The sequence below is a fragment of the Anastrepha obliqua genome, chromosome 2, assembly GCF_027943255.1.
Source record: "Anastrepha obliqua isolate idAnaObli1 chromosome 2, idAnaObli1_1.0, whole genome shotgun sequence".
Taxonomy (NCBI): Eukaryota; Metazoa; Arthropoda; class Insecta; order Diptera; family Tephritidae; genus Anastrepha; species Anastrepha obliqua.
Window position 1 is genome coordinate 98,249,455 of NC_072893.1, and position 9,866 is coordinate 98,259,320.

Consider the following 9,866-nt stretch of genomic DNA (forward strand, 5'->3'; position numbering starts at 1 on the left):
TCCCTGTTTCTCGAGCAACTGTTTTCTAAGATTATCTTTATAAGAATTCTGGAGAAAGCAATGGCAATAAGTTGCTGTATTACATACATATTGGTGTCCGTAGGTTCAATAGCAAATAATATTTACATAAAATTGGTGGTAAGGCCCTTATTATGAGCGGCGTTCGATCTTCTACTGTGGTCGAAAGAGCTGATCGAACGAATTGTAATTTGGTATTATGGCACTCATTCGATGAAGAGTTTTGTTCGCTTGGGCTAATCGGGCGAAATAATTTGGGCGAGAAATTTAAATAGAAATAGATTCCATCCAAATAAGTTAGTTGAAAATATTTAAATATTAAAATAAATAAAAACCGAGTTGAAATGAGTATGAAGGAGTTGTGATTCGACGATGATGATGATGAGAGGTTAGTGAAAATCGTTGTTTTTATTATTTTGTTTTGGCTTTGGACTTCATGTTGGCACACACTAGAAAAGTACGATCCTGGAATTAATTTCTAGACAATCAAAAGCCACTATAGTTTGCTGGTGGTTTAGGGGGTCACAAACTATTCCTCCTACGTTCTTGCGATGACTGAATTTTTGAACAAATTCGTTTTCAAGCTTACATTGATTTTTTTGCATCTGATTTCTTCTTTGAAGCTTACAACCTTAGGCGTACACAAAATTAATAGAAATTGTATAAAACTAGGGGTCAGTTGCCAAAAAATTATAAAGAGACGCAAAATATTATTCTTTTTTTCGAAAAATTCTGTTCGACAGAAGATTCGGTACTCAACGAAATTTCACTCTCTCAACCCTCTACAACGTTTTTGAAGGCATCGGTCTTGACTATGCCAAATTTTGCAATATTTATTTATACATGCCATACTTTATTAATTATCTGACCTAACTCAGGTGAAGTTTTAGACTTCTTCCTTATTATAAGCCAAGGATTCACTGGATTCGCAATTGAAACTTTAAATATTCCGAAGTACCTGGTGATACTTACAATTCCCAAATACATCCTTTTGTGACTCATCAGAGAAAGTTACCAATCAATCTAACTCTAATTTTGATCAGTCAAGAGTTCAAACGACTTGATCTTGATGTCTTCGAGGTTCGAGGTTTGAGTGAGAGTTGAGTTGAATTTGAAACTTTTCGATACCGAACTGCACAGTGCGACTGATGGGCAGGTAGGTTTCCTCTAATAGTGGTCGCGCCTCTGCATGCAATGCAAAAAATGTGAATCTCACATGAAAAAGCTCCTCATAAATAACGAAGGCGGGGCTGTTAGTGTCTCAGTTTGTGGAAAAACATGAAGATGGACACCACAAAGTGGAAGAGGAGCTCGGCCAAATTTAGAATAAAAGACGTACTTGCCAATTATATATAACTAGCGTACCCTCGCCCACTTCGCTAGACGATAAATTCAATGATTTGCTGAAAGAGAATAAAATTAATACGAAACAAAGCAAATTCTTTGATACAATTTCATTCGAACTTTATTGTAACACTTTTTGGTAGACAATGTTTTTGGTTTTTTCATCTTTCGCGTGAATAATGACGATGGTTTGCCAACTCGTGAGCAAGCTACATACAATTGTCCATGAGAAAAAATTGGGTATTCTAAATTAATACCGCACATTTGTAGAGACTGTCCTTGCGCCTTATTAATTCTCATAGCGAAGGCAAGGAATAGGGAACTGCAAACGTTTGAAATCGAATGGTAAATCCGCCGGAATCAGTGGAATTCAGGGTATCAAAATGTCTTCTCCTTTGTACTTCCCTTTCAAAATTGTTGCTTCGATAACGTTACCCATTAGCTTCTTCACAGCGAGTCTGGTACCGTTGCAAAGTCGGGGCACATTACTATTGCGTAGCATAATAATCGGTGCTCCAATTTTTAATCGTAAATTATGAGGTGGTAAGCCTGGCAAATCGAGAGAGTTTAAGAATTCAGTTGGATAATTTACGACCTCATCTTGATCAGTAATAGTGTCCATTGACTTATACGCAACTATGTCACCAGGTATTTGATCTAAAATAGCTGAATTTATATCATTGACGTCCTTATTTTTCCCAGCTAAAATTGCTCTTTCGCTGAGTCAATCATGGTTTTTGTAATGTTGAACTATGTTTGGAAATACACTCTGTATCAATGCCTCTTTAGACTGTGCAAAAGTGCAGAAATTGTTAGGCAATGTTATCATTGTTGTTTTTGAAAAAAGGTTTATTTTTTTTGGTTAAAAAGTGTTTTTTGAAGTTTTGAAAAACACTTCGCTCTAACAAATTTCTTCTCAGTTAATTGCTGAAAATTAAATATTTTGAAAAAACTATTATATTTTGTTTTAAAAATTTTGTTTTGAAAAAATTTCATACCCTTGAAAAAGTTTTATTTTATTTTGTTTAAAATTTTTGAATTTTTTTTTTGTGTAATTTTAGAAAAACACCTCTTCGAAGAAATTTCTTTTATCTTTTTGAGGAAAATTTGGTTTTGAAAAAATTTCATGCTTTCGAAATTTTTTTATTTTACTTTATTTCTTCAAAATTTTTGAAAACAATCTTTTTTATAATTTTCGAAAAACACCCCTTTGAAAAAATGTTTGTGTCATAGTGGTATTCCATTAACTTTAGCTACGCTTTCACAAATAGCACCAATAAACAAATTTCCTCAAAACCAAAAAATTTACTTTTTTTGTAAAAAAAATCTAAACAAACAACGTAATAAATTTAGAATTTTGTGTTCACTAAAAAACAGTATTGTTTTTATTGTATTAACTGAAAACTAAAATGTTGCAAAAAATCAAAACAAAACTAAATTATTTTTTTGTGTTCATTTGGTCCATATGTTCCATAAAAAGTTGATATGGTAAATAATATGCAGGGTCTGATACACGCAAATTTCCATTGACCATTATAGTGACAAAATTATCGATCACCAATTCCAACAGGATTTCAAAATCAGAGTTGGAATGAGTTGTTGTGTGGTGTACTTCTGAAAAAATGAGAAATAAATAAAATAAATCTAAAAATTCGAATTCTAACTTTATCTTGTGTATGTTCTTATTACCTTTGAATTTTTCCAATGAAGCACCATTCATTTTAAATTTTACAAGAATTTTTTTATCATTTCGCGTTTCTTTCCTTTTTCATTCGATTCCAACATTTGTTCATAGCCGAAAACATCGTTTGCAAACGCATTCATTTCCATATAGAATTGGTCAAAGAAAGCATTGCTCAATTGAATTGAAATATTATTTTCATAAATAAGGACCTTAACTAATGCCCCTTGGTACATACCTAACGCAGATATTCATCGCGACCTTGACATCGATACAATTGATGAAACAATACAAAGCGCTAGCAGAAGACACATAAATAGATAATTAACGCATACAAATCCTATGATGAGAAGACTACCAAATAAAGAAAAATCTACCCAAAGTCGGCTTAACCGTCAAACACCAACAGATCTTGCAAAATCCTTGTAATCAATTGTCAACTAATCGTATATGTCATTGTTTGTTAACCACTTGTTTTTAAATAATATGTATATATTTCTTCTAAATGAGCTTGGGGGCATTGGCCCTTCAATATCACTCTCATTCCATCTTTTTGTAAATCAAATTACTTATTGTCTAACGACAGGTGTAATATTTTATGGAAGAAATAAAAAAAAAAAAATTTTTCATTCGAATCATTTGAAATTTCTGTATACAATAACGAAAAATTCAAAAAAAGTTGTACACATAAAATGAATGTCGATTCGAAACTTACTTTAATCTAAGAATCGAGCAAGTTTTGTTTTGTACAATATTTTGATTTTTTCTTTTTTTTATATGAAGAAAATATTTAAAAAATATTTTTTTTTGCTAAAAACCTTCCCCTAGTGGATCTCTATAATATGAAAAAAGAACGAATAAAATTGGCCTCGTATCGGCCCAAAAAAATGCGTACAAACGAACATCATTTCATTTTTATATATATAGATATATATATATTTTCGACTTCTGCATCCACCCAACATCCTACGAATAGTTTTTTGAAATTCGAAAAGGGCAACACTGATACAAACGGAACTCAGGTGAAAAATGTTGGAAGGTTTTAAGAAAAAATAAATTAATAAAAAATTAGAAAAAGTAATTATTAAGGAAATATTATTTTTATTGGGTATATTATTTTAACATACGTTTCGACTTTACCCACATTCACGGTCAGTAAAACTCTATTTATGCGTATGTATTTCTTCTCTAGAAATATACCTGTTAAAGTTTTTTTACACAGGTGTAATTTATAGCACGCTCCTTGCTTATAAATTATTCTGGCGGCATAGGGGCATGCATTGAAAATTCTAATTTCACTTTAGAGAGGGTATTAAATTCAAAAAGTGACACCAGCAGCTGTTGAAGATTTTTGCAAATCATTGAAAATACAACAAACAAATTAGGTTTTTAATTTTAGTGCCAAAGAGAAATATTAGTCAAAATTGAATTTGAAGCATGAACACTTTTGAACTTCTGTTTTTGGGTTTCAGCATTTAAAATTGGTTAGTATATAATACAATACTATTTTGGGGAAAGGGAAATTTTTGCGTAAAGTTTTTGCGTAAAGTTTTTGCGCAAATGGTTCAAAACTGTTTTATGGTCGATCTTTAGCTCCTGGGTGATGTTACGTCTTCTAACATGTTTAGCTGTTACACTATCGGCACTATAAACCACCATTCACAATTTTAGCGGCCTGTCGTGCATTTTCGCCTTTATCAAAGCACAACTTTAAAATATACCGAGTCTTCTCTTTGTTGACTTCCATTGTTAATACCTCGTAACTCATAACTGAATGAAACAAACAAAAACAGCAAACTGCTTTTTTTCGTGTGAAATTTCACCTTGACAACGAACATAAACTTTAAATCGTGTAATCGTTACCTTCCGAGAAATGGATCACTACCGTCCATCTTTTTCTTTTTACCCTAATATTAATGCAATTTTTGAAAATGTGTTCGGCTCGCGTAAAAATTTATATTGATACTTAGCTGTTTGCCGTTGGCCATAGGCCGGATATGTCTTTGATCGCTACTATTTCAATACTAAAGATGAAGCTAACATTCCCGCCAATTATGAGTGCTAGAAACAAAAGGTTCATAATCTTTTTGTGGTGGTACGTAAAGGGGCATATTACTACATTTGGTTACTATAAATTACTGAATTCAGGATTAAAAACATTTAAACTTTGAACCCTAAAATAAAGAAAAAGTTTAAGTTTATGTATCCTTTCAAAATGAGGCCGGTATTGGCCAATAGTCAGTCATGGTGTCGCACAAAAATTTCACTAAATTTTTTGGCGGATCAATTCAAATACTATACATACTCGTATGTACATATACTTATGTATGCACTCCTTTTCCAACTGGTGCGAGGTAATAGCAACATATATACATACTTATTAGAATATTGATTTATTCACCTTTGCAAACAATATTTTCTAGAAATTAACTGCATATTTGAGCAGTTCTATTCTCTATATAAATTGAAGTACCAAATAACGGAAGCAACATTAGTTTATTTTAAAAGCTCTCGCACCCATTATAAGGCAAATGTTCGACTTGATAAAAAAACACGGTCGCCCAGTATTCGCAAGTCGCGATGCAGTTATTTATCTGTTCAATAGTTTCAGGTACCTGGGTATTAACCCGCCGAATAAGTATCGTATTCCATATTTCTTTTACTCGTTCATTACCTGTTTTATCGTACTCTTCTCGCCGGTTATTTGCAATGTTGGTTGGTTGCGCGATCGCAATAAGCTATCTGTTATGGAAATATTAACTTGCGTACAAGCCTCATTAAATGTACTTGCTATACCAATTAAAAGCATCGCTTTGGCAATGTCAAAAAATCGTCTTCGTGACATTGAACCTATAGTAACGGAACTGGATAAGTATTATACACGATCTGAGGATAGGGAAAAAATACGTAAATGCGGCATAACTGGTAATCGACTAGTTTTTGGATTCGCGGTTGCATACTTCACGTATGAAATATTGACTGTTGTGGCCGCATTAGTGGGTGGACATGCACCGATATCGTTCTGGATTCCGAATGTTGATTGGCATAGATCTTCATGGGAGTATTGGCTACAAGTTAGCTATGATATATTTTTACTTTTATTACTGCTATATCATCAAGTATTAAACGACTCATATCCGGCCGTTTATATATATATTATACGTACACATATACAGCTTTTAGCAGTTCGCGTCGAACGTTTGGGTTATGATGAGAAGAAAAGTGTTGATGATAATTATAAAGAGCTATTAGAATGTATTGTTATACATCAGGAAATACTGAAGTAAGTAGTTGCACATAGTACTCCAAAACATATTATATTATCTATTTTTTCAATAGGGTTGCCAGCATTGTTGAGCCCATTATGTCTGTGACTGTATTCACTCAGTTTATTGTAGCTGCGGCTATACTTGGCGTCACGATGATTAACATTTTCATTTTTGCTGATCTTACGACTAAAATTGCTTCTGTCACGTATTTTTTCTGTGTACTCCTTCAGACATCGCCGACATGTTACCACGCGTCATATTTGTTGGCTGATTGCGATGAGTTGCGCCTGGCTATTTTTAAATGCAATTGGGTTGACCAGAATAAACGTTTTAATAATTTGTTAATCTACTTTTTGCATCGTTCTCAGGATTCCATTCCCCTTTTCGCCATGAAATTAGTGCCGATAAATTTGGCCACTAATTTGTCGGTGAGTTACTTTGGCCTATAAGCAAAATAAAAACAGAATATGTGTTTTTTTACGCGCATAAATACTTGCATATGAATTTGTATTAAGCAATAAACGCACAGTTTTATATGTTGCGGTTTTGCAATCTATTTTATCGACCTTAAATATTAATCCAAACGCCGGCAACACCCTCTCAGAATTTTTAAAAACAATTAAGAATTTTCTATCAACTAAAAGCTTTTTGGACCGCTTGCATTTTTCATGTGATAATTTACTTAAAGAAATATTTATTTGATATTTCTTGAACAGTGAAGCCAAATATTTTTACTTTGCTTATTTGTTTTTTGCTGTACGCGCAAACGCGCATGCGAGTAAAGAAACACAGCTGTTGTTATCAAATATATGTATATAGATAAATATAATATATATATTATTTTTTTACAGATTGCAAAATTTTCTTTTACACTTTTTACTTTCATACAAGAAATGGGTCTTGGTGAGAATCTAAAGGGTTAGAAATCAGCAGCTATAGTGAATTGATCTTGGATTATAAAAAACTTACTTGTAACCATTTTTAGTGTCGACGATTAAAAAATCTGCACCTAGTAGCTTCTGCAATAAAAGTTGTAAGGGGAATACTCTATGTTTTTCAGAATAGCAAGGAATGTAAAAATCCCATTGAGAACGCCCCATTGAAAACGCAACCTGAAAAGAAACAACAATAAGTAGCTGATACAGGTTCGCATTTGACTACTTGCTTGGTTGAAAAACAAAAACAAATACTGGTTTTGTCAATATTTTCTTGTATGTGCAATTCGTGTACCTTACTAATGTTGGAAAACATAGAGAACCCCTTATTGTGTTTAAAATAGAAGATTTTTATTTTTCACTTTCTGAATACCTCAACATTGGTCCAAGATTAGGAGGGTAACGAAGGTTCGGAGTTTTCTATTTATCTATATATATATAAATTAAGCCGGAAAAAAGTGTGCATTTGTCTCCGGTAATCTCAACAACGCGTGTATAGAAAACAATGAAAGTTTCACACATTGTTGGTGTGGCTTTGGCAAAGGTTTCTGTGAAGTTTGGTTGAAATCCGATAACGCGTGTGTGTGCGGTGCGTCGGTTAAATGAGTGTGTTTTTGCTATTTGCCGCACGTATTTTTTGTACCGCACATAGCATTCATTAGAATTGAATACATTTTGGTCGTGTGTGTCTGGACAGATTATTATGAAATTTGGTATATATATATATTTTTCCACGGTGAAGGTTAGTATATTATGTTTATTGATTCCACTCACCACCAGGTGGCGCTGCCGAAGGCCAAAACGAGGACCCGGGTAACCCTAGGATGTGTTTTTACATTGTGGGTATCAAATCAAAGCTACTGATGAGTGCTTTAATGCAGAGTATTTTTTAGATCTCTGAGTTACCAGGGTCTCGAGATATAGCCGAAAAGGTGGACCAAGGTACCCTTGGATATGTTTGTACAATATGGCTATCAGATGGAACAGTTCTCTTCTCCTTCTCTGCTTTTTCGCAGAGATAATGTCGATAATTTAACTGGCTTAATGACTTTACAACCAAACTTTTGTCAAATAAGTCAAACGAAAGAACAGTTAATTCAAAATATTTTCCCAAATTTGCCTCAAAATTACAAAAATCATGATTGGCTTAGTGAACGAGCCATCATGGCTGGCAAAAATAAAGATGTGAATGAAATGAATGCGGCTATTTTGGCTAACATACCAAGTCCAAAACAAACATATCGATCCGTTGACAAATTCGACGTTACAAATCAAGATGATATTGTAAATTATCCCACTGAATTTTTGAATTCCTTTGATTTACCTGGATTACCGCCACACATGCTAATCTTGAAAATATTAGAACTGATTATTATGTTGAGAAACATAAATCAACCACGACTATATAATGGCACTCGATTAACAGTTAAGAGATTGATGAATAACGTCATTGAAGCAACAATTTTGAATGGAAAATACTCTGGTGAAGACGTTTTAATACCGCGAATACCAATGATACCATCGGATATGCCGTTTGAATTCAAACGTCTTCAATTTCCTGTTCGCCTTGCATTCGCGATTACTATTAATAAGTCACAAGGCCAAACTTTATCAATTTGTGGTATTGATTTAGAATACCCATGTTTTCCTCATGGCTAACTTTATGTTTCATGCTCAAGAGTTGGTAAGCCATCGGTATTGTTCATTTATTCAACAACGCATGGAAAAACGAAGAATATTGTATACCAAAGAGCATTACAATAAAAAAGTAATAAAGTAAATCACATCAAACGTTTTTTAATTGCTACTACTATTCAAAACTTCTTTCATTACTATTCATGCGCGAGAATTTTTATAAAATACACACAGTATTTTTCGGCTTAAGTTAATTAATTAATCTAGATTTTTTTAAAGACGACCAGCGGAACGGGCGGGTTTTCGCTAGTCAAAAAGAAAATCTAAATAACTGCGAAACTGCCTCTGTAACCACTTAATCAATGTCGAAGTCATTGTTGAACTAGCACGCGGTTCGTGATCAAACTTGTCGAGAGCAGGTGTTACGCAGACAAAGTTTGTGATACAATTTGATGCATGGGAATCGTCAGCGATCCTTTCACTGAATTCCTTAATTAAGACCTCCATAGCTTGTTTAATTGTGAAGTTTTTATGTTTAAATCAGCGTGAATCTTGTAACTAAATACGAGCAGCGATGAAAATCACTGTATTCTAATAATACACTAACATAGATCAATACTAGGCGTTTCTTATGCACAAGCAACATCAACGCAAGCAACTAACAAATGAAACACTAACAAATGAATTTAACAACCCTAATAGTACCACATCAAGTAACGATGATATAACTGAACTTAAAACTATAATAAAACAATTGACAACACAAATCGCCACCATGATGAACATTTTAACCAAACTGGTATCGAAGCTAAATGGACTTAATAAGTAAAATAAAAATTGCAATTTGGAACGCAAACGGATTTACGCGCCAGAAACAGAACTCAAAACTTTTATCATATTATGGATGAAGCACCTTGTCATGTCGGTCTGCTTGCCGCGGCGATGAGGCTTAAGTGGTGATTTAACCCCATGTTATGGAGATTA

At 33.4% G+C, this 9,866-nt stretch overlaps 1 protein-coding gene across 1 annotated transcript; it reads left to right on the forward strand.

Moving 5' to 3' along the window:
- The first annotated feature begins 5,563 nt into the window (after positions 1-5,563).
- On the forward strand, positions 5,564-7,567 carry LOC129239455 (odorant receptor 7a-like). The gene is made up of 4 exons (XM_054874950.1): positions 5,564-6,326; positions 6,383-6,740; positions 7,164-7,230; positions 7,298-7,567. The coding sequence occupies exons 1-4, from the start codon at positions 5,575-5,577 to the stop codon at positions 7,375-7,377; spliced, it is 1,257 nt and encodes a 418-aa protein (XP_054730925.1). The 5' UTR covers positions 5,564-5,574; the 3' UTR covers positions 7,378-7,567.
- The last annotated feature ends 2,299 nt before the right edge of the window (positions 7,568-9,866 follow it).

Excerpts from the sequence above, each read along its gene's own strand:
- LOC129239455 (XM_054874950.1), top strand. The coding sequence starts at position 5,575 with ATGTTCGACTTGATAAAAAAACACGGTCGCCCAGTATTCGCAAGTCGC. Across the intron at positions 6,327-6,382 it reads ATACATCAGGAAATACTGAA|GGTTGCCAGCATTGTTGAGC; the intron begins GTAAGTAGTTGC and ends TTTTTTCAATAG. Across the intron at positions 6,741-7,163 it reads ATTTGGCCACTAATTTGTCG|ATTGCAAAATTTTCTTTTAC; the intron begins GTGAGTTACTTT and ends ATTTTTTTACAG.